The sequence below is a fragment of the Gastrolobium bilobum genome, unplaced genomic scaffold, assembly GCF_033153095.1.
Source record: "Gastrolobium bilobum isolate Gb01-03AN ecotype WA unplaced genomic scaffold, APGP_CSIRO_Gbil_v1 utg21381, whole genome shotgun sequence".
NCBI classification, from domain to species: Eukaryota; Viridiplantae; Streptophyta; class Magnoliopsida; order Fabales; family Fabaceae; genus Gastrolobium; species Gastrolobium bilobum.
Genome location: NW_026900146.1, coordinates 17,912 through 37,754, shown reverse-complemented (window position 1 = coordinate 37,754; position 19,843 = coordinate 17,912). Strand labels below are relative to the sequence as shown.

Genomic DNA, 19,843 nt, shown 5'->3' with positions numbered 1-19,843 from the left:
TTTAAATGATACAAGTTTTATTATTTCACTCTCGTAAAGAAATGATGTCCACATGTTATTTTTTTATTGTCCACTCTCTTTCTCCCATGATCTATTTTTTTCTCTCACTTAAAATGACACAACTTTACAGCCTTTAAAATAATATACTATTTTCCCAATATATATATAGAGATTCTTTGATAGCGGTGTCAAATTTTAAAATTTGACACCAAATCCTAACCATTGATTTTCGTAATTAACGATTACCATAAATATTTCCAATAAATGATAACTGTTAATTGACGAAAATCAACAATTAGAATTTAGTATCAAATTTTAAAGTTTGACACCGGTGTCAAACGATCATGCCTTATATATATATGTGTGTGTGAGTAATAAATCTTATACTTAATCTTAACCATTTATTTTCGTTCATCAAACGATTGTAATTAATTGGATTATTTTTATTAATTAATTATTAATTTTTAATAAATTATTATTGTCAAATATTGAAAATCAAATATTAAGATTGAGTATGAAATTTATTATTCTTACACTGATATAAAAAAATTCTGCCACACATATATATATATATATATATATTTAAAAAAAATGCTATGTTTGCTGAAGGGAAATTTTTAAGATACTCCATCCCACCGAGTTAGCCAATCAAAGTCGGAAAGAGAATGTGTTAGTTGGATAAGGAAGAGTGAATTTTTTTTTAATCCATATATAATTTTTTTAGTAAAATTCTCATGCACAACCGATGCACTAAAAATGCACTCGTGCTTAAGGACATGACAATGAGAAATAGTTCACTGAGAAAGAGGATCAATGTCCAGGAAACATGTAAGAAAATAAAAAAGAGAATCTGTAAGGTGAATATGTTGATATAGAAAGAATTGAGAATAATAATAAAAAAAAATAGCAGCACCCCCTTTTTGGCCTGAAGCACTAGTAAGATATACTGTTATCTTGATGGAAATTTGGAAAGGACATAGCACAGGATTCAAATATGAAAATAAACAAAAGAGAAAAAGAAAACCCTAAAAGGTCAAGATGAACTGTCCATGGGACCTACATGTTAGACAAAATGGCAGAGTTAATATGACTTTAGTGAACCTAACTTTGGAAGCAAATGGAAATAACTGATACAGATCCCTTCCTCAGCTATCTACCATTTTCCATTGCATCCTATTACTGGCAAACTACCTTCTCCCTCTATCTTTAGAAATTTGTCCTTCAGGATCATGCTATGCTACCATGTCTACAGTTCATAACTAAAATATTTCATTAATATTTTCTTCTACACTATTTTTTTTGTACTTGTCATACATATAATTAATAGATATATAATATTTGAACAACATTTTACTTAAAAAACTATATTTTACAAAAATATCTAAATAATCACTGATTGGTCAATTAGTCAACCGTTAATAATTTCTCCTTTTAATTCTTGTTTGGAAACATTAATCTGGCAGTTGTTCTCTTTTATGGTAAAAAATTAAATCAAGGCTAAAATGAATTTGACTAAGTTTGGCAGCACATGATTAGTACTAATTGACATTAAAAAAATTTAAAATACTATCCATTTGTGGCACAAAAAATGAGCTCCTGTAATTACGCTTTGATCCCTAGATTTATGAGAAAGACAACTGGGAAATTAACCTAAATGGCACGTTCTTCTGCTATTACATAATTATGTATTAATATTGATAATAAATAGGTGGAAAAAGTAAGCAGCAAAAGAAAATGGCAATGAGGGAAAGGACAATAAGAGCATGTGGTAATAATCTTTTCTTTTAAGTCGCAAAAAGAGCAAATAGCATGTGATGTTGGTGTACACGTGCATATGAGTTTATGTTTCTCTTTCTTTCTCTCTCTCTTTTGTGCAAAATGCACAACCTACGAAGTGAATGGAAGAAGGAAACAGATTCACCAATAACTTAACAAACAAAGTGAACCCATAAAAGGGAAGAGAAGTCCTCTCTTCCACACTGTCCAAGCTGTTTCTTGTGTTCTTCTGTTCAGACACTTCAAAGAGAGAGAGAAATAGAGAGAGAATCTTTCTCTGTATTCTTACCTCTCATCAATCATTTTGCTGTTAATGATAAGGTTCCACTTGTTGGGATAACCAAGGACTACCCTTCTGTTTCACTTGTCTGCCATTTTCTCTCTTCCATGAAACTACAACATGACAATGGGAGAAGAGTCCTTGACACAAGTCCCATTTGACAGAACTGTTGAACAGGTACACAGTTTTTGCTATTTTGTATTTGAATTTTTTTATACCAATTATGTTCCTTCTTCACCTTCTCTTTCTTTTGACACGATTTCAAAATCATGGTCTTCTAGTGTTGTCATGTTCTCAGCTTTTTTTCTTCTGATGTTTCCAAAATTTCAAATTGGTGTTGTTCTGAAATGAAATCGTTGGTTTCATTGCCAATGAAGTTCATTCTTTCTTATGATTGTAGTATATTTTCTTCTGCAATATGCATAAACTGTAATGGGGGTCTAAAATTTGAAAGGTAATCAGTGGTTTTAATTCAAAATTTTGATTTTTTTTTCCCTTATGAGCTTTATGTACCTTCTTTGTGAATTATTCATTCATTTTTGACAATGAAAGGGGTTGAATATACGATGTATATTACCTGTTTATTGATATCAGTTCTCCTTCAATTTTTTGATTTTTTAACACACAGCTCCTCTTCCTCATTCATCTAGTGCTAGTGATATTTAATTGTTGCATTCTCTCTGTCAAAGAAAACAAAACAAAACAAAGGAGTGAGTTCTTTTTAGTTGAAATTATTTGTTCTCAAAAAACCAGACAAGCATATGAGGGATCAGTTGTGTGTTTGGGTCTAAAAATCAAATTTTTAGTCTGAATACTAGTTAGGCTGGAATGCATCTTCTTTTGGATTGAAGTAATTTTCTTATACCATAAGAATCCCTGGACTCATTTTAATGTGTTTATGCTCTTAATTTTTGTTACTCTCTGCTTATTTTCTTTTAAATATGCACACATTCCTATAATGATGATAGACAAACACAAATTTGGGTATGGTTGTTATTATGTGGATCAGTTTGAAAGCTAGACTTTTAGTATTTGTTCTGAAATTGGCAATGTGACTGATATTTTGATTTAGTTTGGTATTTCCTTTGTGCAATCTTTTCTATTGTTTGTTTACCTTTTAAGAGAAAAGGTTGTTCTTTCTCCACATCTTAAACATTGTTTTGTGTTTCTGTTCAGGCAATTGTGTCTATAAAGAAAGGTGCATATTTACTTAAGTCTGGTCGTAGAGGAAAGCCAAAGCTCTGCCCTTTCAGACTTTCTCCGGTGGGTACCAATGAGATGGCAAATTATTTTGAGAAGTTCTTCTGACCTCTCCCTATGACTATGGAACCTGCTTATGGAACTTATTTCTTAGTACATTTTGTTCTTCAATTTTGTTATATGAAAGTTAAATTTAGAAGCACCATATCTGTGGATTTCCAAACAATGTTGTTTGGAAATTATTTGTTATTCCCTCAAAAGGTGTGGGTTTGTCTTTTTTTTTTTTTTAATACAAGAAAGTTTAAGTGGGGTTAGACACCGGTATCCCACTAGGGTCAGGGAAAATCGCCTAACTTCTTTGAGGATTTTTGGGAGGAATTACATATCACCTACCAACAAAGTCCTCACATCGGCCAACGGGGTTTGAACCCTTGAGGGGTATGGACCAAACCCTTAGCCAACTGTGCCCACCTTTGAGGGGTTTGTCTTTAATGGAGTACTAAAGTCTATTGAATACCGATTTTTGAAAATTTGACTTGTAGTTTTTTATTGTTGTGCTTTTAAGTGTTAATTTTAATTTTAACTGTATTGTCCACTAAAATATATTGTTGCATGAAATGGTAAACATCCCTGTGTATGAAATTTCATTTCATTTGTCTTATTTTCTTCATTACATTATTATACAGTTACTAAACTATGTCTTCTTTTCCCCTGATTCTAGGATGAGAGAAATTTGATTTGGTACTCAGGGCAGCAGGAAAAGCATTTGCGATTGAGTGCAGTTACAAAAATTATTCAAGGGCAAGGAAATGTATGTAACAAACATCATGCCTCGCTTGATGGTTTGAAAGAGAAATGAAAAAGAGTAAAAATAATGTTTTGGTCTAATAAATGGCTTACTATTTTCAGATAAGGTCTCAGAAGCAAAATGAACCTGAAAAAGAATGCCATTCATTTTCACTAATCTATGCTAATGGTGAACGCTCTATTGATCTGGTAATATTTGTGATTTACATGTGACATGTAATTTCATTTGTTTTCCTATATCTATAGCTTGAATTATTTATTTATTGTTACTATAGATATGCAAGGACAAAGCACAAGCTGCTACTTGGTTAGTTGGCTTAAGAGCTGTGATTTCTAGGTGCCAGCATCCTAGAGCTTTGAGTAGTTTAAGAAGCTGCAAAGGGGTGCAGAGTTGTGTTAGTAGTCCAGCTGGAATTTTGCGGAGAAAGAAAAATCTTGGCCTTCTAGATGATACCTCTCAGTTTACTCAGGTTTCATATTGATACATCTTCTGTGTTGTTACTTTTTCTATATATAATGAGTGAGAAATCTTCTGTAGTTATCTTATATGTATAATGAGGTTGATAATAAAACTATGATATTTTTTGTGGTTATTGTTCAATATACAATAAATTTTAAGGTTTTTCATTTATTGAAACAGTGACAATGTTTCTTTCACCTCTGTTTTATAATTAGGTTTATCAGCTTGTTTTATTATCAATTTCTCTCTGTTCTGAAGGGTGGGAAAAGCCAAATAATATGAATATGATTATGAAAGCAACAAGTAAAAGAATTGATAATGAAAGCCAATAATATGTATATTGATATTTCAGAATATTCAGCTTCAAGAGAGACTTGATCTATTTTATTGAAGAAATCATGGTCATGGTGACTAGTATAGTTTTCAGTAGGTTCCATGTTCATGCACATCAGGGAAAAGGAGAAGCAATAAAATGACTTTATCCTTTTCTTTTATATTTAGATTCTTAATTTTAAGATCAAAATTTTCACTCCTCGATGATAGAAGAAAACTCGACATCATTACTCTTCAAATGATATAAATTTTTGTTTTCTGGGGTAAATAGATTAGACAATAGTACAACTTATCACTCAAGATAAACGAAGAATGCTGTAGGTTCAGTATTATTATGTAAGAGAGAAGAGTTTTTAATTATATTCAGATTACTCAAAGAAAGTCCTTTCTGCAATAGCATTCTTGGGCTCAGAGATTCCTATGAATTTCTTGTGTCAGGAGATTTTGACTTTTGAATATTTTCTATGGTGCTTGTGAATCAAAGTGGGAAAGTGTACATTCACAATGGCTCAGTCACTGGATGTGCCAAAGTTAATATTATTGAATACTACTGAAATGCAATCATATAACTCTTAGATTAGAAGTAGTTTGCTTGGATTATTTTTTCTTTTCCTTGTTAATATAAATCACGTAGATCTTACTTTCTCTTCAAAAAAGAAAAAAAAATCAAAATAATTACTTGTCTCTGACATAAAATGTAACTTCTACCTTTTGTTATTATTTTGAAGGTACATAGCGTATGTGCAAGTCCTTCTTTGTCACTTTCAGAAAGGTGCTTTTCTGACGGCTTGTCATGTACATCTGATAACTTTTGTTCATCAGCATCTTTTCCCTCCAGCATTAATGGAATAATAGATAATTCAGTCCCAAGTTCTCCATATATTGATCCAGATATTGTTAGCAAGATTGAATCAACACACATTGACAAGGAGTACAAGAAGGATTTATCCTGTAGGTCTCTGATGCCTCCAACCTCCCCACGTGTAGGAAATAACAATGTGTTGAAGGATGTAATGGTATGGGGTGGAGGGATTGGATGTCTGGTAGGGATTGTGAATGAAAGGTTTGTCCAACGTGGTGTTTATTCCTTGGTGCCAAAGTTACTAGAATCCACTATGATGTTAGATGTACAAAATATAGCTTTAGGAGGAAAACATGCTGCCTTAGTTACAAAACAAGGGGAAGTGTTTTGTTGGGGTCAAGGGAAGTGGGGAAGACTGGGGCAAAAAATTGATATGGACATTAGTTCCCCCAAAATAGTTGAATCTCTTAACGGTATTCAAATAAAACAAGTTGCCTGTGGTGAGTATCATACATGTGGTTTGTCAGATTCTGGTGAAGTATATACATGGGGGAATGATGTTTGTTGTGCAGATTTTGTTGATGAAGGGAGAATTAGAAGTCAATGGATACCACATAAACTTTCTGGACCTTTAGATGGTATTAGTATTTCAAGTGTTACTTGTGGTGAATGGCACACTGCAATTGTCTCTAGCTGTGGTCGGTTATTTACATATGGAGATGGTACATTTGGAGTTCTTGGTCATGGGGATGTTCGGAGCTCTTCTAAACCAAAAGAAGTTGAATCTCTTAAAGGTCTAAGGGTGAGGTCTGTTGCTTGTGGTTCATGGCATACAGCTGCTATTGTCGATGTCATGTGTGACCGTTATAGGTACAGTACTACTAGTGGTAAGCTGTTTACATGGGGTGATGGAGATGAAGGGAGGCTTGGTCATGCTGATAATGGAAGCAAGCTTGTACCAACATGTGTTTCACAACTTGTTGACTATGATTTTGTTCAAGTATCTTGTGGAAGAATGTTGACTGTAGCACTTACTACTATGGGTAAGGTCTTTGCAATGGGAAGTGCAAAATATGGACAATTGGGAAATCCACATGCTAGGGATAAAGCAGCAGTTATGGTTGAAGGACAGCTTAAACAAGAGTTTGTTAAAGCGATATCATGTGGTTCATATCATGTTGCTGTTTTGACTTCTACAAGGAGTGTGTATACATGGGGCAAAGGTGAAAATGGACAACTGGGGCTAGGTGATACTGAAGACAGATACACACCTTCTTTTGTTGAGACTCTAAGGGACAGACAGGTAGATACTATAACTTGTGGACCAAGCTTCACAGCTGCAGTATGTTTACACAAACCTATTTCTATTAGTGACCAATCAACTTGTAGTGGTTGTAGGTTGCCATTTGGGTTCACAAGGAAGAAGCATCATTGTTATAACTGTGGTCTTTTGTTCTGCCGTTCTTGTAGTAGTAAAAAGGTTATAAATGCATCTCTAGCCCCAAGTAAGAGTAAGGCCTTTCGGGTTTGTGATCAGTGCTTTGATAAACGGCAAGGAAGTACACATTCAGTGATGGGTTCAAAGTCCAAAAGTTACAATACTCAGCAGATAGTGAAGCATCAGAAAAAAATTTCTGATTTGACTGAAGATAGGGGTGAAACAACTGTGACACAGGGTCCTCTATTGTCTCTCAGTCAATCATGTTACAGGAAAAGCATGCCTAGTGGAAGGAAGGACTGGAAAAACCAACAAGAAAGCCAGCATGGTTTAGAAGATAGTTCTTCTATGTTAGGTGGAGTTCCACAATGGGGGCAAGTTCCATGTCCTGCCCTATTTAAAATCAACTGTACAGAAAATTCAGTTGTGCATGTTTCGTCATCCAAAAATAAATTAGCTACTGTTTCACCACTGAATATAGAATCCACAGTACACAATTCCCCCAATGCAGAGACAGATACAACAAAGTCTGATAAGATGCTTTTAGAAGAAGTTATGAGGCTGAGAGCTGAGGTATTGACTTCCCTTTCTGTTACCCTTAAATTGCTTTAGTTTTAGTAGGTATCTGTTGTAATGATGGACATGCATATGTAAAAATTGTGAAAACGAGTTACTTTTACTGCTGAGTTTTTTGAATGAAAATTCATTCATAATTCACCACAAAAATCAGTATCCTTATTTTGACCGCAAATATGTTGTTTTATGTCTTTGGATAGGCTAGGAGACTTGAAGAGCAGTGTGAGCTCAAAAACCACAAAATACAAGAATGTCAACAAAAAGTTGAGGAGAGTTGGTTTGTGGCAAGGGAGGAAGCTGCTAAGTGCAAGGCAGCAAAAGAGGTCATAAAAGCTTTGGCATTAAGGGTAAGTTCTGTATTATTATTATTATTATTATTATTACTATTTTAATTTGGATTTTAGTTGGAATGCTAGAATTTTCAACATCCTCGTTGATTTTGAATTTGTATGTTATAAGCTTAAGGCATCAGAAGAGATAACAAAGAAATGATGGTTGAAGCTATGGTGTTACTATATCAATTGTAGCACATACGAGTTTCTAGTTTCAGAACCAGCTCTTCTAAAATTAGAATTCATAGTAAAAAAGGCTCTCCTGAAAGGTACATATCAGATAATTAAATCATCATTAAAACTTCTAGCACCGTTTGGTCAAAGGTCTCCTAAAATTACACTACTTGAACTATCAGTTTTGTAGGTCTACAGTGAAGTTAATAATGCCCCCATTGCCCTATAATGGACTATACATAACATAATAGTACTAAAATAAGAATATGAAATTTCTGCAGGATATATGATATGTTACTTTAATTATTGAGTCTTTATATAATTTGGCCTTACATTCCTTGTATACAGTAATTGATATAGCTTTTCTCATTTCAGCTTCATACAATATCTGGAAAAGAGAATGCTGGACAAGAAGGAAAGGTTGGGATACATGAAAGTCTGCCAAATTTGGCACCCATACATACAGATATCAATAGTCCAAGAGATGGCAACATGGACAGTCTTTCCAATTCCCCTATAGTATTCTCTGACACATTAAAATCCAAATTTGGGAGAAGTATGTTACTCAAAAGTGATAGATTATTGGAGAATTCTAATGCCACTAGATCAGAATCTCAACAAGAGACCAACGAAGGCTTGAAAGCCGAATGTGTAGAACAGTATGAGCCTGGTGTTTACATCACATTTACAACCTTGCCATGTGGTAAAAAGGGCCTTAAGCGAGTGAGATTTAGGTAATGTCTATTCTTTTAAATGTTACTGTTTTGCTCTTCATCCTGTGTAATTACTCTAGTTTATAAACATTTCATAGGTATTTTGATATAATATGTTGTGCTTTGTTCTACTCCTTTTTATCATGATATTTTGATATAATAATGCACCCTACTTTCTTACATGATATCATAGTAGTTAATTGCACCGCAATAGCGTCGCAAGCTGCGCCGTATGAGCGTTGCGGTGCTGCGCCGCAAGAAACCGCGCCGCGTTGCACCGGAACGCAATAGCGGCTATTGTGATCACATTTGCAGCCAAATCACAGCCATATTGCTGTCATAAGGCAAAATGTCAATTTTGTCCTAAATTTAAATATTTAACAAAAAAATTTTAAGGATTTTTTAGTCTATCTGTATCACTCTTCGTTACTTTTGTTATCTCTGCCTTTAAAAAAATATTTCCTTTTGTCATCATTTCTATCATATATTTATTCTGCTATTTCCGCAACCGCAACCCGCTATAGCGCTATAGTGTTTTTCGGGTTGGCCGCGGCATGCCGCAATCCGCATTTGATAACTTTGCATGATATGTTGTCTGAATCTTCATGGCATGTGTGGTTTGTAGCCGGAGGAGATTCTCACAGAAGGAAGCTGAAAGATGGTGGGAAGAGAATCAAGGCACAGTCTACCATAAGTATGAGATTGAAGGATACATAAACACTAGCCAAAGTCAGGTGAAAGGCTAATTTTTTCTTGCCATTCATCTATCTATAGCAGTTTTCACTATAGTTCTTGGTTGGTGTGTGGTAATGTTGGCATCAGGCTCTAGATGAGAAGCTTGCTTCAAGAAAGATGAAGTCTTATTGTTTCTAAGCATCCTTTTTTACTTAGATGAGTATATTGGGGCATTCCATCCTGTGTACAGTCACCAATAACAGAGTGTCTCTTAATTTTCTCTATTCTATTTCAGTATTAAATCATGTTAATTTTCTCTATTCTCTCAATTGTCTCTTACCTATTTGTTAAATCATGTTTTTTATTTTTCTCAAGTTAAAAAATGAATAATGATAGAAAGCATTTGAAATGAAATATAACTATATAGTAAGAAATTATGAATCTTTTGAAGGAAGTTGTAATTGGGCATAAACAAGTAATAATAATGAAAAACACTTGAATAGAATTATAACTATTAGCTATATGTATGTAGAAGTTAAATTGTGTTTGAAAGTAATTTTAACAGGAATATGAAATATTTATGATTTTCTCTTCATTATTTATTTTAAAATTTTTAAATGTTCTAAAAATAAAAGTTAGAGACCAGAATGAATAATCTTTATATTATAAGGGTATATATTTTACAGTTAAAAATAATAGAATATATTTTAATTTTGTCTTTTTAACATTTATTTTTATGAAAAAAAGAAAATTTTAAGAGAGAAACCTTGTATTTATTTTGTTCAAAATCTTGGGCAATGGATGCTAAGTGATTATTTCTCCAAGTTTATTAGACAACCATTAAACAAACAGTTAGTTGCCCACCAAACTTTTCTCCAGAAGGTTGAATTGGGTTAGAGCTTTAGTATTTCTTAATTCTTCTAAACCGTACAAATCAAATTATACAATTATTTCTTTTTCATTATTTTATACTCGCATCTTTTAGTCCATGTGTTTTCTTTCCGACCTTCAGATTTCAGGCTGAAAAATAATGTATAATGAATCACATTTCGGCAACGATATAGAAGTAAATATAATATTTAATTAATAAATATATAAATAAGACTAAACTATCATTTTCATATCATTTGAAATTAATTTCATCTCTTAAAGGTTTATGATATTAAATTAATCTTCTAAAGATTTAAAATTCAGAATAATATATCTGTAGTTACTGCAGATATATCTGCATTTACTTCCAAAACGACGTCGTTTTGAAATTAAAAATTAAATAATTATAATTATAAAGACTATAATAACCCTGAAATAAATTAAAATTACAAAAACACCATGATTTTGGTCCTAAAACGATGTCGTGTTAGACTTACTGCAGATAACTTATCTGCAGTAACGGCAGAAAAAGCGAACTCTTTAAAATTACACTAAAATGATCTTTACGGCAGAAAGCTGTATTAATTAATATCACTTCAAAAAATTAATTTATACTATTTTAATATTTATTTAAAATTTTAAAACGCAAATTTAATGCCATAAATTTTTAAAAGATGAAATTGATATAAGGAGAAGCATACATGATACAACTACCTTAATCTATAAATAAAAGGAAACCAAACTTCATACTTCAGAATCATAATACGTGTACAGGTGCAGACTTCAAATGTATATTGCTTTCTTAACGTGGAAGAGTAAGCACCGGCCGGCATTTCTTTTCAATTATCAAATCTCATAATTCGTTAATGATTGACTCCTTTCTGTGCCAAAATTATGCATCTAAAAGTGCTATTATATATATGTGAATACATAATATAACTTTTATACAGAAATTTCTTATAATCAGCATCATTATCATCCAAATCTCACTTATTTTCTTTCTCTTATTTTTTATTTCAAAATGTCAATGATTCATAATCTTGTCTATAACGATATTTTTAAACCCAAGTGTAACAAAACCATTCTATAAATATAACCTGACCAATAAAATATAAATTTTCTATATAAATTTTCTTGGATTATAAAATAAAATAATATTGAAATATGTGTGCGTGAGAGTGATTTTTCCTCATTGTAGTAGATATTAGTATAATAACCCTAACTTGTATATTTATGAAATTGCATGTGATTAAATATTTAATCATGTCTCATTGAGTTTAATTAAGTAAAAGACTTAAGTAAATGGATAAAAGCCACTTTTGGAGAAAAAGTACAATTAATGAGAGTTTTGGGGTAAAAGTGTGTGACGACAAAGTTACTCGAAATTTAAAAATAAGTTGGAGAATATTACTGCAAAATTATTCTAAGCCAATATGACCAGTTTAGAAGAGAGTTAAGTGAACGAGGTAGATAAGTCTTTACAACGTTAGATGTTACAATTCATTTAAACTCATTTTCTCTCATCTCCCTCGTGTTGTCTCTGCCTCACCCAAACCACCATGGCCAAAAAGCTTCAAATTGTAACTTCCTCATTTCTCCATGAAATCAAGTGAAGTAAAAGCCAAAGTTGCTTAGAGCGTGGAGTTTTCTTGCATTCCAAGTAATGAATGTTGGAATGTTGGAATCGGAAATTGATAGTGTCCATTATGTTGAGAGGATTGAAGTAAGTGGACCTACATTGAAAGATCAAACATTGGAGGAGCCAATGGATCTTTGCTTGGATACTTGAATAATTCAAATGTAGGTAAGCTTAATGACCTTGTGATTGGTTAGAATTGCCTATGTTGTGATGAATATTGATATATTCATGTGTTTGAATTGATTGATGGCAAACTTGCCTTGTGAATAGGTATTGTTCATAGCAAACTGTTTTGTTGTTGCTTTTGGATATAAAGTAAAGAATTAGCGTTGACTTCCTTTGGTTGTGAAAGAGAGAATTGGTTGGAGCATTACAGGTAAGCCTTCGGACCTTGGGATTTATCCCTTTATTGTTCCACCAAACCCTGATGGGGTAGTATTATTATTGGTGTATTAATTGCAATAGAGTAGTTTAATGCATTGATATATATATATATATATATATATATATATATATATATATATGTGTATGCACTGGGTGTGACATATGATTGTGTTTTCCTATGTTTTGTATGTTGCATGACGATGCATAATTCATACTTGGTAGTTTAGCTGGCCAGTAAGACTATTTGCATATGAGAATCGTTAGGATGACAAGAGTGCCAGAAGGATGTCTTATGGAGATGCTTTACACACTGCATGGAGATCCTTTGTATTATTTACTATTATTGCTATTACACTTAAAGTGAACTTTGGGGGTGGAGGAATCCTCCAAGGACCCTTGGTTTACTGAGATGTTTATCTCACCTCGTGTTGTGGGGACCCCTTTTCAGGGACAGACATTGAGGGTGTTGGAGCGTCTATTGGCAGGAGGCCACAATAGATTGACATGACTATCATTGTTGTTTATGTTTTGTATATTAGGGACTAGCATATAGCATGTTATTTTGGATCACTGTAGCATCATATGTTTATGTAGTCTTATTTGAGCATATGTACTGTCAATGCATAGAGGAAGGACTTAACCTATGATCATAGTTATTGGATATCTTGCATGTTGTTGATACATGTAAATGACTTTGATCGTATGTTTTGTATTAGTTAAGTTTCCATTTATGTAGTCTGTGGACATTTATGTATTTTGATATAATTATAATGGAAGGGCTTGTACGCCTATTGGATAGACTAACATGATGTCAATATTTATTGAACTGTTTATTAGGTTGAGATATCAGGTGAGAATTATCCCTAGATGTCCAAAAAATAAATGGAGCTCTTTTCGTCTTGTTTAGGCAATGTTTAAGCGAGATTAGTTATTTCTGCAATTTGCATGAGTTATAATTACAGTTTGAATTGCTTATAAATACGAAAAGTGTTTTAATCAGAAAATAACATGTTTTTAAAAGAGAAAAATTTATTCGTGTTTTAATCAATTGCTGTGATTGTAATTGCGCTTAATATCACATGTGATGTAAACAAACCAGTTCTAGAATGGGGCGTTACAACTAGTATAATCAACATTTTTGTATTACTGAAATTGTTATAGGTACAATTTTTATTCACACACACATATATAGTTGTTACTTTTTACTAGTAATATAGTTAGTGATTTTTATTTTTTTTGTGACAAAATTTTGTTATTAAGTTGTTGAATTTTTCTCTTACTGAAAATTTTATGTTTGAATTTTTAAAATATGATGATTGAGAGCAAACATGAAACAATTTATGCTAGTTAATTACTTAAAATGTAATATAAATGAAAAGTTCACAAATAAATATAAAGTGTATTATTGGTTTGTCACCCTAATTTTTTTTCTCTAAGATCCACCAATGAATAAAATATATTTTTAACTGCTTGATGTGCAACTATACAAAACATTATACTTTGTGGTATAACATTTCCCGTCATGTCTTAGATTGAGTTTCTAACTATGCGTTATTTGAGTCATGTTAAATTATTCACTTGGATTATAGTTTGCGAAAAAGTTTTAGGTGTATATATATATATATATATATATATATATATATATATATATATATATATGATGATGCATCTCTTGAATGTTGAAAATAGAGACATAGTTAACATGACGATCAATTTTGGAATTAGATAAGTAAGAAGTAAAATCGTAGTATATAATATAGCTTTTTTTGTGCGCATGTTTATATCAAAATTACGATGGAAAAAATATTATCAAACTCTTATTTCCTTGCGAAGTCCACTAAATTGATGTATAGTTTTCCGAAGAATCTGCTTATTTGAGTTCTCCTAATTTCATTTTCAATATAAGGTAGAACTGAAGCTACGGACTATATTATATGTGAATAATGTATCATTAATTGGGCCATTAATACTTTTTTCGAGATATTGCCCTATGGGTTTGTTCATCATGAAAGGGACAAAACTTGAAAGGAATGTGTGGCTTATTGCGGATCTTGGGGGCTAGAGTGCCCCTGCCTCCAACCACCAAAATTTGAAGAATTTTTTTTTATGCAATTGGAAGAAGGGCAGTGCGCTTGGATGGTGAAGAAGAATTTATTGATTCTCAAATTATTGTGATGCTAGGTTGGAATAGGGCTGGAAAGACAACAATTATTCGAATGCTGGTATTCTTCAGTCATATTTATTTCTTTATGGAACTGATTATTTCTTCTCTTCCATGTATCTATTCACCTTACTCCATACTATTCAGGATGACTTATTGAAACCTAACACCATAGAAGGTAGATCTAATGTGGAGATGTCTGAGTTTAATGTTTCATACAAGCCTCATACGATTAGCCCCAAGTTCCAATCGACTGTTAGACATTTGCTACATAAAAAAATACGCGATGGATATACTCATTCCTAATTCATATCTGAAGTGATGAAGATACTTCTTATTGAACGATTAATGGACCAAGAAGTTGTGAATCTTTCTGGTGGAGTGTTGGAAAGAGTTGCCTTATGTCTTTATCTTGGAAAGGTATTATAAACTCAATCTTTGAGAACTGCTTAAAATTGTTTATGAACCATAGTGTCTCTGCTACATTCTTGAATACCTTCCTAGTTTCTCTAGGCCAGTTTTCGTATAATGAAAATGAGTTTTGCACTAATCCTTTGTTAAGATTTTGGAATTATTTAATTTGGTTGCATGCTTTCTCTGTCTCTTTAGTGTATGCCTTTATTTCAAACTAAATAGTAATTAATGTTTCCTCATTCATTACTGTTCTACTATAGTAGATTGCAGACATATATTTGTGTGAATGTTGTGACAAGATTATTGGAATTATATAATTTGATTTTGTTGTATGTTGTTATTTGTCTCCTAATACGATGTATGACTTATTTATTTCAAACTAAATCGCATTTTTAGTTTACTGACTCGTCAATGTTCTATGATGTGCCTTCAGCATATAGGTATTTCAGGGAAAAAAGAACAAGGATTTGACAGTAATTCAGTGATAAAAAGTAGCATTTTTAATGAATCCTTGATAAGTTTCCTTCTGGCACACTTTCACTCTGTTTGTATGTTTTTACAGGAGAAAAGCATGAAAGAAAGCTGGGTTTCGAACCACTATTTCCCGCGATTAGCATGAAGATGGCGGGGATCGCGCCACAAGACAGGAAGAAGGGTCAGAAACCACTGTAATTCGCGCTAATGGCGCGGTGTTCACGCTAACCGCGCCAGAAAAGAGCTATCCACTGGTTCACCGCACGATTAGCGTGGATCTGGCGCTAATCGCGCGGCTTCGTGCTGATTGTTTCCTGAATTGTGATTTGGACGAAAACAGAAATAAAAATCAAATCTTTTGGGAAGATTGTGACCTGATTTAGCCATTGGATATAAAAAGGAGTCAGAAACCTAATGAAATTTTTTTTGGCACGAAGAGAAATTGACGAAGGCAAAACGCGGAGCAAGCTTCTTCTCCAAATTTTCTGGTTATTAGTTTCTTTTATGAATTCTTTTCTACACATTGAATTATCAGACATGAACATGTCTGGCTAGTCTTTTATTATTGTGGTAAGGGTCACAACCCTAGATGTGAACACTTGTAGTTTGGTTAATTTTATATTTAATTATTCCAACTGCATTTATTTTATCCCGTTCTTCATCTTATATAATTCTTCTAGAATGGATCACTCTTTTGGGATTGCGAGGGTTAGGGTTTTCAATAGGAATATTGAAATTCTAGTTCCTCAAAGAGGATAAAATAACAGTTCATGTACGCACCAAGGATAGGCTACATGAATTGCAAACGTGGAAAATTCACCGATTTTAAGGATTAACTTGAAAAGGAATTTCTAAGGGATTAGGATTCTAATAAGGTTATAAAGTTAAGATCACTAAGGAATTAAGGCTTAACTAATCAATTGATAGATTGTGAATTATTTGATCAATGGGTAATTAAATGTAAACATTAATTAATATTGCAAGGCGGGGATCAAAAATGTGTTGGCATCTTTTACTGCAATAATCTTTTAAATATTTTCTCAATTTAATCTTTTATTCTCAAGGTTTTACAATCATCTTTGAATTATTCACAAGTCTTTGAATTGTTCTCAATTTTTACAACTACAATCATTCTAAAACCAATTTTATTAATCCAACAAGAGAGGAGTAGTTAAAATAATTTCGGTGCCTCAATCCTTGTGGAGACGATACTCTACTTACCCTTTTATTGCTTGGAAAGATCGGTACACTTGCCGATTTTTCGCAACAAGTTTTTGGCACCATTGCCGGGGATTGAATACACAATTTTATTTATAACTTTTGATTTTCTTGATTAGATTTTGTTTTGTTACTAATCTTTTTGCTTGAGTTTATGCGAGGTAAAGTAAATCGAGGCACTTTATAGTTTGATCCAGAAATCGAGAAAATTACAAAGAAGAACCGAAAGCTAGCCAAGCAAAGAAAGCAGGAAGAGTCTTCGAGTTCTAAGCCAAACATAGAACCAGTGATGGCAGCCCCTGATCCACCTCCCGCAGAAGAATTGATGGAGTCAATTCTTGCTCCTATGTTCACGAGGCCGAACTCTAGCATAGTCAGGCCACAGATAGATGCCTACTACTATGACATCCATCTGTCGCTGATTACCTTGGTGGAGAAGACTCCTTTTGGTGGAGAGAACTACGAAGATCCTCATGACTTTATGGACAGATTTCTGAGAATTTGTGACACAACTAAGCATCAAGGAGTGTCTGATGATGCAATCAGACTCCGGTTGCTTCCTTTTTCTTTGACCGGGAAAACCCTCAGATGGTTAGATCGACAAGCTCCTAACAGTATCCGAACATGGGACGAGTTAGCAGCCAAGTTCTTTGCTGAGTACTTTTCTAGGGAAAAGTACAATAAGTCGGTGAATGAAATCACCAACTTTATTCAACAGCCGGGAGAGACTCTGTGTGCATCCTGGACTAGATTCCAGGAGTTAATCAGAAAGTGCCCTCAATATGACTTCCCAGATGACAAGAAGGTCAGAGTCTTCTACAATGGGATGACACCCGACTCCAGGATGGTTGTCAACGGTGCAGCCGGTGGAACCATAGGAAGGAAGACAACAACTGAAACTCTGGAACTGATTGATTACATGGCGAGAACCGAGAATGCTTCAATGGAAGTTCAGCCAGTTCAACCCAAGAAGGGAATCTTACAACTGGGGAACAATGATGCGTCACTAACTGAGCACAAGGTTATTTCTCAACAGCTTGCCAGTAAGAACGCCAAGCTGAATAAAATGCAGATCTCAACATCTAAAGTTAATGTATTTAACTGTGAGTACTGCAAGGAGCTGCATGATACTAATGAGTGTCATACACTTATGGGAGCTGAACCGTTCCAGGTGAACAGAGTTTGGTATGATCCAAGGCCACCACAGAATACCCAAAGTTACCAGAGGAATCAGAATGGTGGCCAAGGGAGCAACTTTCAGAGGAGAAATCAAGGGAGAGGCTTGGATTATAAATCCAACAATTACCTGCAACCTCCTCCTCTGCCACATGAAGAGCCATAAGAATTGGAGAAAGCAATGTTACGGCTTGCCAAGACTACTAATGATCACATGCAAACTACTTATGCCTTTATAAATGAGACAAGAGCCTACCACAAGAACCAAGATGCTTCCATCCGGAACTTGAAGAGTCGGATAGGTCAGTTGTAGACAGTTAGCTGAAAGAGCTCAAGGGCAATTTCCTAGTGATACCATCGTGAATCCTAAGGCAGATTGCAAATCCATTGTAACTAGGAGTGGAATTGTGATTACTCCTCAAGACAAGCCAAAGGTAGCTCCGAAAAATAAAGTTGATGAATCAGTTATTGAGCCGGAGCACGAAAAAGAAGTGGAAAAGCCTGCAAGTAAGAAAGAAGAGTCTGCAAAGCAAGAAAAAGAAGAGGCAAAGGATAAACCTGTTGAAGCTCCAAAGAAACTGATGGATTATTCGTTTTGAGAAACCCCCTTATCCTATGAAGCTCAAGCAACAGGCATAGAAGCAACAGTATGCCAGGTTTTTAGATATGTTTAAAAAGTTGCATATTAATATTCCTTTTTTCGAAGCTTTAGCTAATATGCTTAACTATGCTAAATTCTTGAAAGATTTGTTGTCTAGAAAGCATAGGTTACAGGAATGTGAGACAGTAGCACTTACTGAAGAGTGCAATGCTATTATACAGAAAAAGTTCTCACCAAAGCTTCGAGATCCTAGGAGTTTCAACATTCCAATTGCGATAGGCAACACTAATGTTGGCCAGACACTTTGCGATCTTGGAGCAAGCATCACTTTGATGCCATTGTCAATATGCAAGTCATTGGGAATTTCTGAGTTGAAGCCAACCATGGTCTCTCTATAGCTTGCTGACCGTTCCTTGAGGAAACCTCATGGAGTCATAGAGGATGTCCTTGTTAAAGTTGACAAGTTCATCTTCCCTGCTGATTACATTGTGTTGGACATGGAGGAGGAGAGTGAAATACCTCTTCTATTGGGTAGACCGTTCTTGGCCACAGCTCGAGCTATGATTGATTTAGAACAAGGAAAGCTCGAGTTAAGGATGAATGATGGGACAACCACTATCAATGTGTTTGATGCTATGGAGAACTCATCTGACCAGAATGACTGCTTCAGACTTGATGTATTGGAAGAGGTGGTTATGGAAGAGAAAAATGATTATCAAGAGCTTGAAGAAGAATTGAAGGCTCAAGATGAAGCTACTCCATAAGAAGGGCTAGAAGTTGTTTTTGAGGTGCTAGAAAAGAAAGAAAATGATCTAGTTACAGTAGCACCAAAAATAGAATCGAAAGAGTTACATGAAACTCTTAAATATGCCCTTTTGGGAGATGAAGAGCAGTACCATGTTATCATCAATAAAGAGTTTTCTATGGATGAAGAAGAGAAGTTGTTGAAAGTGCTCAAGGAGCACAAGACAACTATTGGGTGGTCTATATTTGATTTGAAGGGCATCAATCCTTCCTTTTGTACTCACAAGATTCTGATGGAAGAAAATGTTAAACCTGTGAGACAACCTCAGAGAAGACTAAACCCCACAAAGAAGGAAGTCCATCAGCAGCATGAAGAAAGCAAGCCAAAGGTTAAGATGGAAAAAGTCCAGGAGTAAGGAAAAGCGTGTGAGGACTAAGTTTATAGCTGAGAACCCTCATCCTCATCCACATGCATATGATCATGGAAGGAAACAATACTGGACCAAGAAGATTGGGTCATCAATGATAGCGTGCTTCCAACCACCATAATCGCAAGGGGTACGTCAGGCTCGAGAAGTTAAACAAGCGCTTCTTGG

The 19,843-nt window shown here is 34.1% G+C and overlaps 2 protein-coding genes across 2 annotated transcripts; both read left to right on the top strand.

Annotated features, from left to right (window-relative positions):
• Positions 1-2,176: 2,176 nt before the first annotated feature.
• LOC133295513 (PH, RCC1 and FYVE domains-containing protein 1) lies at positions 2,177-15,706 on the top strand. Its single transcript, XM_061494354.1, has 16 exons — positions 2,177-2,233; positions 3,233-3,319; positions 3,978-4,067; positions 4,166-4,252; positions 4,339-4,533; positions 5,585-7,528; positions 7,610-7,669; positions 7,873-8,019; positions 8,554-8,912; positions 9,517-9,625; positions 9,714-9,748; positions 14,582-14,681; positions 14,768-14,875; positions 14,948-15,040; positions 15,468-15,507; positions 15,597-15,706. The coding sequence occupies exons 1-16, from the start codon at positions 2,177-2,179 to the stop codon at positions 15,704-15,706; spliced, it is 3,621 nt and encodes a 1,206-aa protein (XP_061350338.1).
• Positions 15,707-18,619: 2,913 nt separating this feature from the next.
• On the top strand, positions 18,620-19,267 carry LOC133295512 (uncharacterized). The gene is made up of 2 exons (XM_061494352.1): positions 18,620-18,820; positions 18,902-19,267. Exons 1-2 carry the CDS (start codon positions 18,620-18,622, stop codon positions 19,265-19,267), a joined length of 567 nt encoding a protein of 188 aa, XP_061350336.1.
• Positions 19,268-19,843: the final 576 nt, after the last annotated feature.

What these genes read in the sequence shown, in the direction of transcription:
- LOC133295512 (XM_061494352.1), top strand. Translation starts at nt 18,620, where the DNA reads ATGCTTAACTATGCTAAATTCTTGAAAGATTTGTTGTCTAGAAAGCAT. An exon ending in AGACACTTTGCGATCTTGGA is followed by an intron (nt 18,821 to 18,901) that starts GCAAGCATCACT and finishes GTCTCTCTATAG; the next exon opens with CTTGCTGACCGTTCCTTGAG.
- LOC133295513 (XM_061494354.1), top strand. Translation starts at nt 2,177, where the DNA reads ATGACAATGGGAGAAGAGTCCTTGACACAAGTCCCATTTGACAGAACT. An exon ending in CTTAAGCGAGTGAGATTTAG is followed by an intron (nt 8,913 to 9,516) that starts GTAATGTCTATT and finishes TGTGGTTTGTAG; the next exon opens with CCGGAGGAGATTCTCACAGA. An exon ending in CTTGCTTCAAGAAAGATGAA is followed by an intron (nt 9,749 to 14,581) that starts GTCTTATTGTTT and finishes AATTGGAAGAAG; the next exon opens with GGCAGTGCGCTTGGATGGTG.